We start from the raw sequence: 20,904 nt of genomic DNA on the forward strand, positions 1-20,904 counted from the left end.
CAAAGAGTAAGAAAATGCAGAATTTTTATTAATCTTCAATGAATCAAAAGAACTACAAGGGGTGCCTATTTATAGGAAAACCTTATACCCCAAAACTCGCGCCATGTGCGCAACCTATTACTTGGTGATGAAGTAAACTAAAATAAAAACCAAACAAATAAATCTAAAGCGTTCATAATATTCTAAATAATAACAATAAGCAAAACCTAAAATATGAAATCAATCCGACTAGTGGGTCACGATCATGAGATCCCATGGTGGGCTTTTCTTGATTGTCAGGTCCACTCTTTTGAATCAAAACTTCGTCTCCTAACTAGGAGGCCCTCCACGGACGTTGTCATCGATCCAGATCGACGGTGGGGTCCTCCTTTTAGCATACGTGCGTAGGAGGCGGCGTGCATGCGTGTGTGCGCGGTGATGTCCCTATCAATTCTTCCCGGCTGCGAAGATTTCCCCACTGGCGAAATAAAACTCTTGAACCGCTCCAAGATGCCAGGATCAAGTCTCTGAAGCTCTTCCTCGCTCTCTTCCTCTTCGCTCTCTGTCTCATCCTCACTCTCATCAAGTCGGGCTTGTCGTTGCCGTGGCCCGATTCCCATCTGATTGAGAGTCGCTTCATTGATGTAATGGATCGACACTGGCTTTTCCGCCCCAAGTCTGTAGTCAAACTCATGTGCAATCTTGCATATGAGTCGGCCGAATGAAAGCGAATCCGACCTCCTATTAGAGCGTGCAGTGAGAACTATCTGTCGCAAAACATAAGTAGGCACACAGCTTCTCTCCCTGCCCCACTTGATACAGGAAATCTACCATCAGGCGCGTGCACTCGCTGCGGTTGCTCCACCTGGGGTAGACGTTGAACGTGAAGATGTGGTAAAGTAGACGGAAGTCGGCAGTCATATTGGTCGCTAGAAGGCTATTGTTGGGTTGCCACTGAACCAGTTGGCCACAAAGGGTCCGTGTGCGGCAATCTCTTTCACGTGCACTCCTCAGATTCTTCTCACTTGCATGTACCTCGCCAAGAGGCACATTCATAAGCCGAGATACTAAACCAACGTCAATTGTGGCTTCTCGATCTCTTCCACAAGGGATCTTGAACTGCAAGGGCTCCAGCGTAGGCTCTCGAACGTGGGCATAGAAAGCTCGGACAGTGCCCATATTGGCGCGGTACTCGCCCTCAAATAGCGGACCCCACCCAGCCTCTTCCAGGCGCTCGAGCAAGAGGTATTCCCTAAATAGCTTTGCATCCACATGAGCTTCAAAAAAGACCCTACGACCCTCATAAACTCCATGCAACAGCTCCGCCAACAGAGTCCTTCCAACGGGAGCCTGGGGATCAAGATCCCGTTTAGTCTGAAACTCCCGAGTGACGGTCGTACTCGCGGCAGCACCTATCGGTCTCCTCGAACGAGTAGGGCGACTAGGCCCAGCTTCTACCACAGGAGCTCTTTTCTTTCCTATGAGAGAAAGAAGGGCGGAAAGAGAGAAAATAGTCGTCACAAGCTCAAAAAAAGCCATTGAAATAGAAGGAAAAGTGGGAATAAGATGGGTTATGGGCTCACAAGATCGTTGAAGCACACAATGGTATTTGTGTGCTCCAAAAAGAGAAGGAATGAAGAAAGTTAAAGGAATGAGGAAGATCAGAAGAGGGATTGTTGGGTTTTGAAATCTTGAGCTACAAAAAGGGGATGTGTAGCCTCAAATGAAAGGGGATAAAGAGGGAAAATGATGGAATAGGATAGGTTAGTGAGTTTACACGAATTTGAGACTCAAATGGAGGGTTTAAGAGCTCAAATGAGAGAATGGAAAGGGGTTGGCAGCGGTGGTGGAGGGTTTTTGAAGGGGTGGTGCAAGGGTTGCACGAAAATGAGAAATGGAGCGTTTGGAGGAGGGGTTTAAATGAAAAATCTGAAATTTTTGGAGAAAAGGAAAGCTTGGGGTAATGGTTTGTGAAGGAGAGATAGCATAGGAGGGGTTTTAATCGACCCCACCTGCGTCCGTGGGCCCCACAACACCCAGGACCCGTTAGCCCGAGCCGGCCCACCCGGCCAGGCCCGTTTGGCAGCGAGGCCTCGCCAAACCGGCGAGGTCCTCGCCGGTCGCTGGACTATCCGGCGAGGGCTCGCCCTTTGGGCGAGGTCCTCCTGCCCCCTGGGTCCCAAAAAGGTGTGGGTCCCACCCTGGGTCCCCCTAGAAGTGTTTCGTTTGACCCCCGACTCCGTTTTGAGTCGTTTCGGGTCCTTTCGAGCACTTTTTGATGTAACCTCGTCTTTTCTCGACTGATGAAGGCTGGGATTGGGTAAATCATGTCTAAACTCGTCGATTAACGGTCTAGGGATGATCCGGGGTCGACTCAAGTGATCACGGATGTGTACAGACCCGATCTCGGCGATCATTTTCGGTGAACTTTGCCAATTGGCGAAATCGGGGAAACCTAAGCTTGTCTCTACATTTTTCTCGCACCCAACTATGTCGAAAAGCATCAGCATACGTAGTGTGACCATAACCCAAGTCCGGTTTAATCCAAATCATGCTTTGATACCAACTTGCAACGCCCTGAAAATCAGGGGTCAAACATAAACTCAACACATGAGTTCCAACGCATCACTTATGCAACATAGATAATGATGATTAAATGTTGTCTGTGTTAGTGCATTAATCATGAGTGGGATTATACCAAAACAGTAATTCATACTGCAGATCAATTCATATAACGCAAGCGGAAGACTGGAAAATGTATATAGACGTGTATGAACCAAAAAGATCACGATCGGTCTCCAGAGTATGAATACATCACTGAGTCACCATGTACATGTAATAGTTCAAAATAGTTCAACTACAATAATAAACCCTGTAGCCCCGTTGATGCAGATGGCCTAAGCGAAACCACCGGAGAATTGCATATATGAGAACTCATCCTGATCGTCATAGTAATCGGGCTCCGCATCCTGACTCGCATCGTCATCTGCAACTAAGACAGAGTCTGGTGGGTGTTCAGAACACCGTCCCAGAACGTGGGAGTGAGTGATCAACTCAGTGGAACCATAAAGCAAAGGTTAACATGTTATCAATTCAATCAAGCAGCAATGATAAAGTAGACATATCAGACATTTCTAGATACTCTTATTAATGCAAGGATGAAATGTAAGCATGATGCATGCCCTCGCCTACACTCCCTCGTGCGACACCATCTTACGGTCGCGGCATGCTTTCTTCCCTCTGTGCTCTTCAACTCGGGGCACATGCAGTGCGATGAAATGAGCGTGATTCCCGAGTTATTATTAGTCTCTTTCATACAGCAGGATTGGGAAGCTAAGGTACCTCCCTTATATCAATTCTCAAACAATGATCCATTTTAGGGTCGTCAGTCCTAGTAAATCTCATACGATGATACGATTCTAGGTCGCTGCAAAGGGCTCGTCACCTTATCAGTGCAGGCCTAGTGTACTCTTGTTGCTACGTAGGGGCTCGTCGCCTCTACGCAGTCTTAGTGTACGCTCGAAGTCACTACAAAGGGCTCGTCACCTTATCAGTGTAGGCCGACAGCTCGAATACAGTGTCTCATACCACCGTATTCGGCTCACGAGTCTGGGTTGCTCACTGCTCACTACGGGGAGGCTCGTCACCCCAGCGTAAGCCGACAGCTCGATCACGGTGTCCCATACCACCATGCCCGGCTCATGAGTCTTAGCGTATCAAGGTACCAAGGTTTAAAAGGGTTTTCACTGGTGAGTTTGGTACCTTAGATTCAAGCAGTAGCGTTCATACATGGTGAACATACATTGGGTCAATCGGGTTACTTGACAAGCTCGACTAGTACGAGAACACGTTGAGTTAATCGACATGAAGTGCATAAGCACTCCGTGTAGCCTAACCACTGCCGACATCCCAAGTACGGCTCAAATTCATCAATCACGTCCTGTGTGGCGAAACAACCTCAGCCACCTATTCCAAGCTTGTTACCGATTGCCTGGACTATTCCGTAGTCCCAAACACATTCAATTATAACAGATAATCATACAAGCTAATCAGAACAGTAATGGATCAACAATTCCAATCATACAAGCATGTGAGCATTTGATGGATTTCAACTTAAACATGAATTCACACATAGGCAGTGTCCAAGTAAAACAGACAAAGAATATAAGTTACATGGAGGAAATCATACACATCGTTAAGATAGTTGAGAATCTCTTCTCAACACCCATATAAAGTACAATTTATTACACACTTGTTCATTCAGACATTTCTACAAACACTTAGACTACATATTTCATCATACATGACGTATGTTGGTGATAGCACGTATTAGGGCAAATCCTTTCGCCAAGGAGTTGTTACACATACAACTAGCATAAACATACAACAATTAATCATGGCAAACACATGTTCAAATTCCATACGTATACGATACTTTCTACCTATACATGGAATACTCTAAACTCAAATATAGTTCATATATATCAGAAATGCGATACAAATATCGCATTTGACATGTGAAATTGCACCCACATCAGTAATAAACCATTAACCGACATTGAAAGCCTTGAAAACCATAACCTATACGTTTATAGTTCGCACCTTTCGCCGGTAGACTTGTAACGAACTCAGTTTTAAAGCTAAGTCTTTGTCTACGGCAGATTGGCAACCTATAGCATAAATTAAGTTAGCTATTTCATAACTTACACTATCTGAAACCCTAAAACAGATTAGGGTTAGGTTTTATTACCTAAAAATGGAATTGGAATCGCCTGTATAGCGATACAGGAGTGGCGGTTAAGTGCGTGGAGTAGCGGGATCGAATCCCAGGAAGAATCTCAACTCTCACTCTCACTTTCTCTCTTTTCCCTTCTTTTCTCTTCTCTCTCTCCTAGGGTTTTATCAAATTCGTATGAGGTGAGAGGGAGAGGGTTTAAGGTCCTTATATAGGCCCAGGTTTCATGGGAATGGCCCCAGGGCCAAGGTATACTTAGGTTATATCCAAATACGGACCATTCCGGTCCAACGGAGCACTTCTGGTGGCCCCTTTTCCACGTGCGGTCGGACTTAAACTCCCTAACCATGGATCTTGGTCAGGCTGAGTTTTCGTTCCAGTCGGATTTACAGATCAGCCGTGGCGGACCAGTTTCAGTTCAACGGTCACGGGCACTCGATCAGGGCCACAAGTACATCGACATGTGTGGGACATTTCTCCTGATCCGAGGGTGTATTTGGGTCAGATTCTGATGGTCTGAATCCTTATATTTGGCCCGCAAGCGACACGACTCAGATTACTTAAATTCGGATTTTATTTCTAAATATTTTCACGTTTCTCACACACTTTGCTCCAGGCTCAAGTTGTGCATTTCTAGACACAATTAAGACTTGATTTCCGAGGAGGTTGTCAAGTCTAGTAGTGCGGTCATAACTGAATAGTTTCGCGGTCATCGGACCTTCGACGTACAGTCTAGGTCCAATACGAAGTTTCGGTGTGCTCCCGAGAGCAACCGAGTTTAGGGATGGATTCTAGATTTCAGGGTAATGTAACGTCAATGATTCTGCACGTTTTTAGTCTTGCAGATCATATTTAAAGCGATTAGTGCTAATTTCATAAGCACTCTAGTTTAGCACTTGCTAGCATTAACCTAATTTCTAAAAGGTTTTGGTCCTGGGTGATTTCTGCCTGAGGTGGTACTCGGGTCTTTGTACGGGTCTTTCCGAGACGTTACAATGACATAGGGACAAGATCAATAGGTTTCTCAGGTTTATAAACAGTAACGACTTCATAAGGACTGAGACCTGTGGACCTATCGACAAAACTATTAAACGCAAACTCGGCTGTAGGTATTACGGTGTCCCATGTTCTGGTGTGCTCTATATCCCTCCTAGGGGGAGACTCATCCGATAGATCATTAGGAAAGACATCACATAACTCATCCATTACCGGAATGGCCTCAGTGGGTAACTCTACACTAGCCTCTGGTGCACTCTCTCCAGCTACAAGGCCGCACATGTTGTACCCCTCAAAATAGTGGTCTTGATGTCTCTCATGGGTTGGGTGCATGGGTGCACACTCATGATTGATTCCTTGACCAACTTCATTCATTGGTCTATCCTCCAGGCCACCTGCCTGAGATTGGACATCTACCCCAATGATGGGGTTTGTCCTGGCAATGGTCTTTAGTCGAATAATGCGTACATCAAGCTGTTCAAAGCATTGGTCCATTTCCAAGCGCTTAAGCAAAAACTTGAACTTTTGAGACAGCTTGCTTAGTGACTCTTGCAATTGTTCCATGTTTAGTGTAGGGTGCCAACCAAAATTCAGCAATATAATTGTCAAAATATAAGGATTTTTTTTTTTTATTTATTTTTAAAAAAAAAATTAAAGAAACAACCTAGTTTCTAAAAACGAAAAAGGAAAGTTTTTAAAACAAGTTAGGAAAGTTTCTAAAAAAAAAAGTAACCTAGTTTCTAAAAACGAAAAAGGAAAGTTTCCAAAAACAAATTAGGAAAGTTTCTGAAGAAACAAATTAGGAAAGCTTCTAAAAAAAAAACAAACTAGAAAAGTTTCTAAAAAAAAAAAAAAACAACCTAGTTTCTAAAGAAAAAGAAAAAGGAAAGTTTTTAAAAATAGAAAGTAAGTTAGTTTCTAAAAAAGAAAAAGGAAAGTAAACTAGTTTCTAAAAAAGAAAAAGAAAAGGAAATTAGTTTCTAAAAACAGATTAAGAAAGTTTCTAAAAAATTAGTTTCTAAAAAACAGAAAAGGAAAGTTTCTAAACCTAGAAATAGAAAACTAAGTTAATTTCTACAATAATTCAAATAAGGGGATAACAGAAAATTTCAGCAGCTTCTGTTATGGTTTATGGATCTCTAAACAACCATATATGATGAGAATTGTTGCGTAATGGACATAAACAACTAAACCCTAAACATGTAATGCATTCCCCTATAAGAACCCTAAGCTCTGATACCAAATTTAATGCAAGACATGAAAATTAAATATGATATGCGAGATTTCAGGCTTAAGATCACGTTAGTTCAGAAACAATTACACAAATTTCATATCCCACATGAAAGTCCAAACATTCAATTAAGGAGAATCTATGCGGGTCCAGGCCTACACATGATAGGGCTGGATCAATAAAAATTATGAACCAAACGATACTCGAAGATAATAAATAATCATCCACACATGCATAGTAATCGGTCCCTAATCCAAGGGATTCAGAAATTCCAATTTGGGGAACCCTAAGGTAAGAAAAAGGGCATAAAATTGGAGATTTGAGTAATTTAGGGTTAGGTTTAGGGATTTTGAGTGAAAGCGGAGTGAAAGAGAAGAGAAAGACAAACCAGAGAAGTACCGCACGCGTGGACAACAACAATTGCCCAAACGCACGTGCGTATGATCCCAGCCGCACGTGTGTGGGGCCCACTATTCAGAAAAAGGCAACCTTGGCCTTGGTTAACCAGGGATGGACTCCAAAACTCCCAAATCTCAGCTTGATCCGATGTACGATTTGTGCGTGGTGCTTCGCCGAAGTTTCAGCCCTCTTGTAGGGCCGGATTCTGAAATTCTGCTGTGGGGAGGAGAATTGCTGCGATAGATGATTGATTCGAAGTGTAGATGATGAGTTGAGATGAGAAGAAGGGATGGTAGAAGATGGGTAGTAGAGATGGCGATGGATGGGGGCAAATCGGGATAGATGTGGCTTCGCACCACGGTAGTTAACCTTTCGATGAAAGGAGGGCTTCGCACCCAATTAGGCTTCACAACTTAGAGAGTAGAAAAACGCAAAATTTTTATTAATCTTCAATGAATCAAAAGAACTACAAGGGGTGTCTATTTATAGGAAAACTTTATACCCCAAAACTCGCGTCATGTGCACAACCTATTACTTGATGATGAAGTAAACTAAAATAAAAACCAAATAAAGAAATCTAAAGCGTTCATGATGTTCTAAATAATAACAATAAACAAAACCTAAAATATAAAATCAATTCGACTAGTGGGTCACGATCATAAGATCCCATGGTGGGCTTTTCTTGATCGTCGGGCCCACTCTTTTGAATCAAAACTTCGTCTCCTAACTAGGAGGCCCTCCCTGGACGTTGTCATCGATCCAGATCGACAGTGGGGTCCTCCTTCTGGCGTACATGCGTGGGGGCGGCATGCGTGCGCGTGTGCGCGGTGATGTCCCCATCAATGGCTAACCATAAAATACGACTTCTAGCATCTAGAGTTGCAAAAACACAACAAACCATGGCCCAAGGTTTAAAAGAGGAAATTTCCAGGAAGAAGATACAGCAAAGTTCAATAATAATAAAAATGGTTGTAGCATCAAGAGTTGCAGAAACACGCAACTAAAGTTAATTGAGGAAATTTTGGGAAGATATAGTAAAATTTTGTTGCATTGCACCATGAGGTTGCTGGTTAGATCCCAACTAACCTCCCAAATGCGTGTGTGTACACATACACGTATATAGTGCAAAATGATCTATTGTCAATTTGGTCGAGCAAACTGTGTATTGGCCAACATGAAAAACTCGCACGGATTGGATTCCATATGTTGACCCTTTTATATAGCCATCCATTCTCCAAAAAAAATAATAATAATAATAGCATCATCTGGCAATGTGATTCTCTAAAAATATAAGCAGCCCATGTGGGGCCCACCACATGGATGGTACAGATTGATGATTGGGACTGCTTTTATTTGAGTGATCTTGACGTTCCATTTTAAATGTTATTGATCAAATGGGAAGGATCACCCAATCATGTGGTTTTTTTCATGGCTGCCTATGAAGAGGGCTGAACCGATTCTATCGTGTTAAGGACAAGCCCATCAACGTGCCTGGCGAAATTTAAAGAAATCCCTACATCACTTCATGTTATGTCAAATAATAATTCCAAAAGTACTCGGCTCCAATGTAGACAAAGAAAAGGCTTGATCCATCATTTGTGCACTCTTTTTTCACGTCATACCATTGTGAATTAGATGATAAGAACTTCACCAATGAATAACTATAAATAAGCCAAAAGAAATTAAGGGTAAAAGAGTGCAAGTTCTTGGCATACTTGGGTAAAATAACTTCCACCAAGTTGCCCTTTCTTTGCAGCGCGCAAGATATGCCGGTCACATATGATGCCAAAGATCCAACAGAAACTATAGGTGCCATTTCAGTACAGATGTGCACTATGTGAAAACCTATTCTGCATTTCAGGAAAGAGAGAACATGAGTGTCATATATTGGTCTCAAAACATGACAATACAAGCACGATGGACAACATTAACAAAGAACTATGATTTTTTTTATAAAGATATTAACAAAAAACTATGATTAAAAATGAGGAAAGAAAATAAAGACAGAATTGAACATCTCAAATCTGCAGATGGTGCCTGCACAATTCCAAATTGCACACGTTTTTTAGAAATTGCGTATGCACCATCTGCAGGTTTGAGATAGAATGGTAATGTAAGGTAATGTAAGTGAGGTTGATAAAAAGGTAATTTGAGCAAGGATGATACCCAGAAGAGATTTATGAAGATGTTGACTCCAAAGACCGAAATTGTGGGTTGTACGACCCATCGGGAGGGCCCCATGTGTGCTACACACGTATTTTGACCTTCAATCAAACAGATTTTAGGACTTCTTTTAGTTTTTATTTCAGTGATAGGTATTTCTTTCAATCATTGGGAGGTCTATGAAGGTTTTTATAAAATACAACATCCACATAAAAGGGGACCTCTTCTCTTGGCTCAGTGGTAGACACCATGTCTCATATCTAAGGTCAAGGGTTCGAGAACCCATGCATGCATGGGGTGGTAGTGTGTGTAATGCAGGGGCATTTTTACACTAGACTCGAGTGGGGTTGCCTGTGGGATGCAGGGGCATACTCGGGGTGGGTGACCCATGTGATTTGGGGCCCACGGGGGAGGTCTCGTATTCGAGACTCCTCACCAGGGGTGATTAATACTCATTTCACATCGGGCTCGAGTGGGGTAGCCCATGGGATATGGGGATACACTTGGGGTGGGCGGCCCATGTGATTTGAGGCCCACGAATGGGGGTTCGGCCGAGGTTCTAAACCCATGTGATGTGGGGCCTGGGCTATGAGATAAAGGGATTAATTCGTCATACTCTAACAATTCGAGCTTTTAGAGCAAGTGGTTAATTGTCCTGAATCAAATTGGTATCAGAGCGGGAGGTCTCGTGTTCGAGACTCCTCACCAGGGGTGATTAATGCAGGGGCATTTTCACACTGGGCTCGAGTGGGGTCGTTTGTGGGGTGCAGGGGCACACCCGGGTTGGTGACCCATGTGATTTGGGGCCCACGGGGGAGGTCTCGTGTTCGAGACTCCTCACCAGGGGTGATTAATGCGCATTTCACACCGGGCTCGAGTGGGTAGCCCGTGGGATGCGGGGACACACTCAAGGTGGGCGGTCCATGTGATTTGGGGCCCACGAAGGGGGTTTGGCCGAGGTCCTAAACCCATGAGATGTGCGGCCTGGGCTATGAGATAAAGGGATTAATTCGCCATAATCTAACAGTTCGAGCTTTTAGAACAAGTGGTTAATTGTCCTGCATCAGTGTGTGTGTGTGTGTGTGTGTGTGTGTTTCTCACCTTTTGGGGGGAAAAAAAAAAAAACATCCACATAAAAGGGTTAAGCTATAATAGTGCAAGTGTATGCACTACAGTAGCCACTCAACTAATGTTAAAATGCATTTGTTTTTTAAGGCTAATCAAGGGCTGAGATTCACAAAGATCAGTGGCTGAGATTAAATCTACGTTAAGGAAACTTATGCATAAAAGATGACCCCCACGTGAATGTCTACCAATTGTTCATTGTGTGTGAGAGCAATTCCATTGTTTGCCCTTTTGAGAACTTTGTAAAATGCAGCTCCCTAAGGAGTTGAAGACCTTGGCAATTGTGCATGCTGGGAAATTTAAAGGTTTTGATTTTAAGTCGTGAAGATCCAATCTGCTGGAGCTGTATACAAATCACCATGGTATGTCTAATTTGATCTGCATCTGTTCAGGCTACATGATGTTGGACTCTTTCATGCATTTTATATGAACACTACTCCTTTTTTGAGGTGTCTCAAGTTTACTGCTCTTTAGCCAATAACAACTGTGACAGCAGCAAACATATTTACTAAAAGCAACTAAAGTTATCATGGGCTGGACTAAATGGTAGTGACTCCTAGTGTCCATGTGGCATATATGTAGGGCAATTTGTTTGTCAAATTTAACCACTCAAATCCTTAGCCCCATTATTGATGGAGAATATCCCAAAAATCACACCAATTGGATGAGCCTAACCATCCAATTCATGACCATCATGACCATCAAATAGGCAGTTAAAATGAAAATGGCCAGCTGTTCATAATCAGCACTGAGCTTAGAATGGTTAATTAGCATGAATTTCAGTAAATGTTCCATTCACAACAGGGCCCATGGTTTGGATGGTCTAGATTGATTTACATGCATGACATGTCTATGGTAGAAGAGTCACTGCCATTCAGGTACTAATGGAATACATGCATCCTGCTTTACTTCAAGTGTTCACATATATTATTTATCAGTAAGGAAAACATAGTGCCTGAAGAAACTATATTTTAGAGGCACATTAGCTTTTGAGCATTACATTATTCAGTCAATTGATGAGATGGTATACCGTTTGCTTTTGTCCGAAAAGTGGCGAAGTTCTGTCAGCAGTTCTGTATCTCCTTTCTGCTGGATGTTACAGAAAGCATCACCTAAACTAACTTTGTTTTCCATGACCATCCTTCGGAGATCAGATGCTTCCTCTGTGCCAATTAGACCTGAAAGGACCATTGAATCCATTCGAAGAAGCAACTCGCAGCAAACTGATTGATTGTCTGTTTTAACTGCGGAACCTAACAAAGAAGATACCAACATGAATAACATCTTAGCATAGTAATAAGATCCTTAGTTTCTGCTGGAAGTTTGTGTGTGTGTGTGTGTGTGTGTGTGTGTGTGTGTGTGTGTGTGTGTGTGTGTGTGTGTGTGTGTGTGTGTGTGTGTGTGTGTGAGAGAGAGAGAGAGAGAGAGAAATTATCATCATCATTGTAGCCATGTCCCAGACAATTTTTTTTTGAAAGATGCCATGTCCCAGATTTTTATTTTTTTATTTTTTTCTGAAAGATGCCATGCCCCAGATAATTGGGGGTCAGCTTTTATGAATCCTGTTTTGCCAAGATTTTAAACACAAATTTTCATGATTGCTGGGGAAAGGTTCAATAACCAGCTCCCAGCCTAACATCAACCCTCCTCTTTTACCTGGGCTAGTTACCAGTTAGTGCGCAGCACCAGAAGTTAATCTGTTGAGTCAATATCCACAAGAGAATGAACTTAGAAGAACACTTTCAGGAAAAAATAAATAAATAAAAATTGAAAGAGAAACCTCAGGAATAGTTGAGTGCATGTGCAAATTACAGTGCTGGGCTGGCAAAGGGTTATCAGAAAAGGAAAGCATCCACTGCTAAATGCTTACATATCAACAGTATATGTGGAAAGCGTGTCTGAGATCTAGAATGATAATCTGTTGGGACATACCATGGATGGGTGGTAAAACCAAAGTCAAACCTAAAAGGGTGATCATAAGTTCTCTCCTGAATGGAAATGATTTGTTGGACTTCTTTCAACGGTAATTTTTTTATAAGATGACATTTCATTAAAGTATAATATGTATACTATGTTGAGGCGGCGGCGTTTGACACATGATTCAGTTTTGTTTAACGTGCCCAATCAAACCATTGCTAAATGTTTTTGAGATAAATTGTAAAACCTGTACAAAGGGAAATCAATGTGAAACAAGATTTTTCTCCAATGGCAGTTGTACCTGTACAACTTGAAGATGAAGGGTCCTCTTTACAAGAACAATTGAATAATTTAATGCCCTGATTAGCACATTGGCAGTGGCCAATGTGAAAATTGACGACAAAGAAAAGGTTGCATTTCTGCTTTGTACGATGCCATATTCGTGGGATGGTTTAATTATGAATTCCAGCAACGGTCAAGATCTAGATATGAAGTCCATCTTATCCACGTTGCTCACCCAAGAGTCCCGTAGAAAAGCACTTGAGGAATCTTCTAGTGATGCTAAGATAGTTAGAGGAAGATAGATTGAGAGAGGTGCCAGTGGGAGATATCAAAAAATATCCAAGTCAAAAGGGAATAAAACAGGAAGGGTGTTAGAATTACGGGAAGAATGACCACTTGCACAAAAATTATAAACTCAAGAAGGGAAATCAAGAAAATTCCACACCTAATTCGGATGATCAAGCATCATAGGGAAAGGGTTCCCAAGGAAACCTAGTTGAGAAAGGCAATTATTCTAAGGATGGGGAAGTGTTGTCATATGTGATTCCACAAGAGAATTTGAACCACTAATGGATTTTGGACTCGAGTGCTTCATTTTATATGATACCACACAGGGATTGTTTTTCCACATATAGGTTATGTGATGGCAGCACAATTTACATGGGTGATGATAACACATGTAAAATTGTCAGAATTGGAAATGTTAGAATCACTATGTTTGATTGCATTACAAGAATCATTTGAAGTGTGTGGTCAAGTCTCCTATCATTGAAAAAAAAAATAGTCAAGATGGTTACTTTTCTAGTGAAAATGGTCAATTGAAATTGTAGAGGGCAATGGTTGTTGCAAACAAAGAGTTGACGGGCGGTCTATGTCAAGTGATCAGAGGTACCGTGGTTGTCAATGCTATTATAGCCAATCCCATGATAAAGTCAGCTACTATCTAGCATACACAGGTGGGCAACATGAGCAATCAAGGGTTAAAGGTACTTGATCAAAATTTATTTCCTGGCATAAAATCTATTAATTTCTATTTTTGTGAGGTTTGCCCATTTGGAAAGCTCCATAGAACATTAACGTGTAATAATTGCCACCGTTACTATTACGTAACGGTCGTTATGGCGCACCATGATTACCATTCAAATCTAATCTGAGTTGGTCAAGGGACTTCTCTAAAGTTCTTTTGAATTCTATGGGTACATTATAGATTTTTAGTAGACTAGTTATACTTCTTTTTTTTTTTACACATGCACCCGACACACACACCCACGCACACCGTGGTGGGATTTCACCACCTATGGGTCTCGAACCTAAGACCTCGTGTTGAAACTCCTCATCATCATCATTTAAGCCTTGTCACAATTAATTGAGGTTAGCTACATGAATTCCTCGAAAAATAAAGATGTATTCAAAAAAAAAAAGTTTGCACCAAATAGAAACTACATATTCTATATATATATATATATATATATATAAAATAAATTCATGTCTAGGCATTACCTTTTACCACACTCTGATTTTGTGCCTCCAAATGTTCTATTCTATCAAGCAGCAGTTGTTTTTCTCTCTGGGTCTTGCTGAGCTCCCCTAAGGCCATTAGTCGTTGTTTATTAAGGTGTAGAATATCTAAACAATAATAAGAAAATGCATCAGATGTACATCATAAGCATATTTGTGCATATACCATTGCATAAATAACTTCAGTGCAATTATATGTGAGCACTCTAGTGAAAACTTGATAACATAAAATGATTATCAATATCATACTATAAAAACCTTTCAACTCTAGATTGATGACTTTGACGAAGTTGCACAAGATTCAGTAAACAACCATTGAATCGCGATCAATGCTTCTAGGGAGCACTTGGAGTTGGAACTATAGTTGCCAACTGAATAACGGATGCAGGAAGTGATGTGAAATTTTTCTTAATTCACAAAGTGTTAAAGCAGTCACCCAAATGCATGAACAGATGCATGAAAGTGGAACCAAGAGATGTAGATACTTGTGAGGTAAAACAGGGTCTGCACTGCTCTATGCCTGGAACAAAGTGCAACTAGGATCTACACTACTTGAGCTTTGCACAGAGATGGACCCATTTGGAAATGATGTTACATGCAGATTACTTGAACTATGTGCTGGCGTGAATGTAAATTTGAGCTATAATGGATAGAAAATGATAAACAGACCCTCCACAGTCTATACACAGGAGAGAACATGCACTAATGTTTCAGAAAGTACTAATATGGAATGCACTACTCCAAACCCCATGCAGAGAGATAAAACCTTTAAAGAATCTTCTCCAGGGCCTTACTCCTCTGAGCATCATTGAAAAGTTTCCAAATGTCATCATGGTTCGTTTCTAATCCGCCAATGGTAGATACAATGGACTCCTGAGAAAACATATATCATCTCAGTGAAAAAAGAAATGCTCGATGAATGGAAAAGACATAACAAATGGGACATTGCATACCTGAATCGTGTCCGTGTTATGCACCTCCAACCTGGGCCACATATCAAATGTAGACGCCATCAGTCACTGCTGAAGAAGTGACCAAGAGATCACAGATCTAAAAACAAATCATACTCACTCCATCTGTGAAGGTTCTGTAAAAGAGCTCGTGCCATTCTCATCCTTCCTAAAAGGAGAAATAAAGCAGTCAACAGGGGCAAATGAACTCCAAAAGCAAAGGAATTTGAAACAAGTGAGACTCCTAAGCATGCAGCTTCACCACCCAAACCCATGTACTAAAGGCCTGTTTGATTTTTCAGCTCAACTGTAATTACCATGTAAATGGGTAATAATTATTTACCTAGGTAATTACCAAATCTTTTCCAATGCAGATGTGACAACTTACTTTTTTAATACTTAAATCGAGAAATTTACAAAATCAATGTGGGGCCCATCGTGATATAAGTGATTTATCCACACCGCTCATTTGTTATGCCAGCTGAATTTAGGGCATGACCAAAAAAACATGAGACAAATCCAAAGATCAAGTGGACCACACCACAGGAAACAGCGGGAATCCAATGCCTACCATTAAAAACTTCTTGGGGCCCTTAAAAGTTTAGAATCAAGCTGATATTTGTGTTTTTCCCTTATCCATGTCTGTGTGACCCTATGAATGGGTTAGATGATGAAAAAACCTCAACATGGGCTCAGTGAAGGAAACAACTTTCAGTGGTGGACAAATTAATGCCATTGTTTCCTTTCGTGTGGGCCATTTGAGTGTTGGATCTGCCTCATTTTTCGGCTCATGCCCCCAAAATGTTCTAATAAAATAGATAGACGGTGCGGATATATCATATACATTACCGTGGGATCCACAGATTTAAGTCAACACTTTTGTATCGATTTTCGAGGTGGAATTACTATCACGTTTTCAAACTAGGAGAAAAGGTAATAATTACTTATTTACCAGGATTTACTTGTACCATGTAAAATCAAACAGGCCCTAAGGGGAAGCAGAAGAATATTCAGATGAAAAGCAGGGAAGCATTCGTTTCAAAATGATAATGCTTAGGCAGCAGAAGCAGTACAGCAAGTTCAAAGCACAAGCTTGAAATGGATCAGCACCTGAGTAAAAGATTCTTTGATCCATCCAAGACCACACACTACCAATCAAAGGATTTATCCTGGGCATACAAGCTGGCCAACTGAATCATTGAACATCATGTCCATCCAAGGGGTCCTGATAAAAAAGCCGACACATCCAACTGTCTGGATTAAGCTTAAGTCCACATGAATGGTCTAGAATGGCCTAATTGGGGATCCGGACCAGGCCAAAGGCATGATGATGTGTTGGACACAAAGCGATGGTCTGATTGGACTGTGGGGTCTGCACGTCCATATGACTTATGGTTTAATTAGTTTTTAGGATTGAGTTAGTCATGATTTGTCGAACAAGCTTCCCTTCAGTATTACTATTTTCATCAGTCATTTTGTGGGAGAACTTTCAGTTGTTAGATGATGTCTGAAAGACATGAAATTCATCCCATTTTAAAAACGAATTGAGTCGGTTTTCAGACAAGCTGAAGATTGTCCCCTTCAAGTCCCATTCCTATTTATTTTTGCATACGATCCTATCTACACAAACTCTTCGAGAGCAGCTATTTACACTTGCCTTAATTCATAGACACACCAATCTTTCCTACTTTTGGGAATAAAACATTATAAAGTTTGATGCAGGACAACTAACCACTTGCTCTAAAAGGTCGAATTGACAGAGCATGGCGAATTAATCCCTTTATCTCATAGCCCAGCCCCACATCGCATTGGTTAGGACCTCGTCCGAACCCCCCTTGTGCGCCCCACATCACATGAGTACCGCCTCACACAAGCCACCCACCTCACACGGGCCGCTCACCCCGAGTGTGCCCCTGCATCTCACAGGCTACCCCACTCGAACCCGGTGTGAAAATGCCCCTGCATTAAAGTTATACTAGTTGTTGTACCAAAAGTTGAAAAGAAAGAGCACAACTTAGAAATTGCATACATGGAATGCAAATAATTCAAATTAAAGAGTCCAAATTGTTGGGTCCTAATCTAGACTATTTAATTAGTTGACTGTCCGATTGGCAGACATTTAGGGCCCGTTTGAATACCACCAAATAAATTACTTTTTTCCTACTTACAGTAGTAGATAAGTAATTTAAGTTTGTTTATGATTAGTTATAAATAACTTTTTTACTTAAAAGTACTTAATCGTTTCAATTAATTTTTTTAGCTTTTTCTCCTTTTCATAAGTTGTTGAAGAGAGGCATAGGAGAGACGAAAGAGAGGAGAAGCTGATAAGTAGGTTCTTTACCAAACATACTTATCTTCTTCATAACTAGAAACTAAGATAAGTTCTTGTGGCATAAGTAACTTATCTTAAGCAACTTACGATCCAAACAGGCCTTTATTGGGTGAAATGAAAATATCCAATGGCCCTATTTCAATTAACATTTGTCCACGAATCAAAGGCTGTGATTGTTCAACTAAAATCCGATTTTGGGACTTACTTAGGGGGCGTTTGGATCGTAAGTTACTTAAGCTACTTATGACTGAAGTAGCTCATCTTGGTTTCTACTTATTAAGCTGAAGTGATTAAGTAACTTTAAGTAAAAAAAAAAAGTTTACTTATAATTGATCTTAAACCAAACTTACTCATCTGAAATAAGTTACTTACCTAGTGCTGTTAGTAGAAAAAGTAACTAATTTGGTGGTATCTAAACGGGCCCTTAGCGACGGTAAGTCAAATAATTTAGCCGATTTAATTTGAGTTAATGTATGCCTCATGTACGATTTCAGAGATCCTGCGTATCAAGCACCATACACAGCTAGAGTATCAAATAAGTCCAGTCCTCTGCGAAAAATCCACCATCATTTCAATCTCCGTGATCGTCAGATGGCATGATTCACAACATCAAGGCAATAAAATTCCTCCCTAATCCCTTATTTTCCAGGAGTGTGGGGTCCACGACGAGTGCATCGTCTGCATTTCAATCCAAACAATGAAGAGTTTCCAACGCACCATCAAAGACTCAGTCGGATCGAAAAGAATAGATTACGATTTCCTTACGACGGAATTCAAAGGAATCTTCGAAAGAAGAAAAAAAACGAAAGGATTCCAAAATCAAAAGCTTCATATGGAAAATAAAATGAGAATTTCTACTAAAAAGACGGAAAAGGTAAAAGAGAGATTTTCTGCTACCTGAAGCAGCGAAGTGTTCGAGCTTTAAGCGGAAGCCTGGAACCATTGCTGGGGTTGATTTGGAAGAAGGGAGAAGAGACTGCAGCATTTGCCAGAGCTTCCATTAACGCTCGAGCAACTTCCAGTTCTACCCGAAAAAGAGTCCGTGATGGAGATGAAGCCTCAAGACGAGTCAGCGATATTTCACCTTTCATCTTTTCTTATGTTACAGTTGTACACGCGTTTCCACTTCTGAAAAGTGGAACCCATATTCCAGAAATCCAGACCGTTAATCTATTGTGTCCAAAGATTGATGGATCCTCTATAGAATCCTGTAATATTCGATTTTTATATTTGGGAGATTTTTGATAAGGGAAATTAAGCAATGTTGTACTCTCAACTGAAAAGGTTACTAACGTTGGTCCCTCAAATAATTAGATCGATGAGATTTTGGTGAGATCTCCATCCACTGTGGGCTACAACAAATCAATGGTCTGGATTGGCGTAAGGTTGACTTTGTTTGGAAAGTTTAAAACGAGTGTGTACTATGAAAAGGTACGGTGCAACGTATCATAGCATTCTCCGTTTACGAATTCGAGCAAGTGCAGTTGGATCCCGTGATTCGTTGGGAAAAGAAGAAGCGCATTTGTATACTGAGTAACTCAGCACGCTAAAACGTACTGAGTAGACTCGTTGTGGCCCACCTAGAATGTCTGTCTAACCCACGCCGTCCATCCGTTTTTTCAGATTATTTTATTCTACGATTAAAAAATTGAACCATATCTAACTCTCAAGTAGAGCACACCATAGTAAACAGTAGGGATAATGATATCCACCCTTGAAACCTCCCTGAAGCCCACAGTGATGTTTATTTGTCATCCAAACAGATCATAAGGTCATAGAGACATGGATGAAAAGAAAACACAAATATCAGCTTGATTTAAAATATCTGTGGCACTCAGATAAGTTTTCAACAATAGATATTCAATTGACACTGTTTCTTATGGTATGGCCCACTTAAGCTTTAGATATGCTTCGATTTTGAAATCATCCCCTAAGATAAGCTAGTAAAACGGATGGACGGAGTGGATAAGACACATACATCACGATGGGCCCCGAAGCGTTTACTAGGTACGCCAAAGCGTAAGGAGAAGTGGAGTTGCCAAGTGTTCGTCTCATTGCAAGAGCGAGTGAAATCGAGCTAGTGCAGTTGCGAAGTGTTCTCGCGTGAGTGGAGAGTGGAGACACGCGAGCGAGGGAGACGAGCTGCTCTGAATCCTCTGATCATTAGGTGGAGCATACGCGTGTAAGATTAACGCATAATTAAAGAGAGATTCACCCACGGCTGTGTGGCCCACTTGATGATCAAATCAACCTGAATTTTGGTATGTACAGAACAGAGGCCCTCTTTTGAGCAGCTTCCGCACATACCTCAGATGACGTGCGTGTACTTGCAAAGTGCCCGATTTTTATCTTTTTCTTTGAGTTTTTTCCGAGAAATTTGGGACTAAGGACCCTACCTTATATCCACTGTTTTTATGAAACGCCACAAACTTTGTTTTGGAACTTAGGCCTGCACGTGCGGAGACCGAATTTCAGGACGAAAATACCCCTCCTTGTCACTGATGTGGCTTTTCCTCTCCCTTTCAACGGTTTACTTTTCCTCTCCCTTTCCAATGTTGTTTCATCGCCGTTGTTTTCACCCCCTTTCCTCACCCCGTTAGAAAGACCAAAAAAATCCTTTTTATAGGCCCCCTTATCAACATTTCATCTTCTTCTAAAAATGGTTAGTCTAGTGAAGAAAGCACGCATCACAGGTATATTTTAAACTCAGTTGGGCCCACATTGAATGTATGTAGTATAGAAAATGGATTGGCTATTCCCCCTGACACCAGCCCTGCGGCTGGTGGTCGGTGCTCTGTGGGCCCCACCATGATGTATGTGTTTCATCCATTTTAAAGTTCATTTTAAGGCTTTATCCTAAAAATAAGAGGGATGTAAATCTTAGATGTACCACACTACAGGAAAACAATACTGATTGGATATCCATCATTTAAATCCTCCTGAGGCCCACTGTATTGTTTATCTGAAATCCAATCTGTTTATTAGGTCATAAAGACCCAGATGAAGGCTAAAAACAAAGATCATCTTAGTCCAATACTTTTATGGCCACCAAAAAGTTGTTAATTGTCGATGTTCATTAAACACTGTTTCCTATAATGTGGTCCAATTGGGATCAGGATATACCTCGTTTTTTGTATAATATCATAAAATGATATATAAAAATAGATGGATGGCATGGTTGAAACACATACGTCATGATGGGGCCCACAGAGCACCGAACACCAACCATTGGCTGGTGGCAGGGGGAGTAGTCAATCCATTTCCTGTAGTATATCCA

At 41.2% G+C, this 20,904-nt stretch overlaps 1 protein-coding gene across 5 annotated transcripts in view; it reads right to left on the reverse strand.

Annotated features, from left to right (window-relative positions):
• LOC131228515 (probable starch synthase 4, chloroplastic/amyloplastic) overlaps positions 1-18,733 on the reverse strand; it is a 57,353-nt gene extending 38,620 nt beyond the window's left edge. For 2 of the 5 annotated variants that reach the window (XR_009162993.1, XM_058224207.1), the window contains exons 1-7: positions 18,525-18,733; positions 15,417-15,464; positions 15,299-15,329; positions 15,140-15,218; positions 14,328-14,453; positions 11,659-11,881; positions 9,056-9,190 (exon numbers count right to left, since the gene is read on the reverse strand). Coding sequence is in view for 4 of the 5 variants with exons in the window: in XM_058224207.1 (XP_058080190.1) it covers positions 9,056-9,190; positions 11,659-11,881; positions 14,328-14,453; positions 15,140-15,218; positions 15,299-15,329; positions 15,417-15,464; positions 18,525-18,718 (836 nt within the window). In the remaining variant the exon portion in view is untranslated. Of the gene's footprint in view, positions 1-9,055; positions 9,191-11,658; positions 11,882-14,327; positions 14,454-15,111; positions 15,219-15,298; positions 15,330-15,416; positions 15,465-18,524 lie in introns of all 5 variants that reach the window. The other 3 variants (XM_058224208.1, XM_058224210.1, XM_058224209.1) reach the window with 3 other exon arrangements.
• Positions 18,734-20,904: the final 2,171 nt, after the last annotated feature.

Source organism: Magnolia sinica, chromosome 16 (assembly GCF_029962835.1).
Source record: "Magnolia sinica isolate HGM2019 chromosome 16, MsV1, whole genome shotgun sequence".
NCBI lineage: Eukaryota > Viridiplantae > Streptophyta > Magnoliopsida > Magnoliales > Magnoliaceae > Magnolia > Magnolia sinica.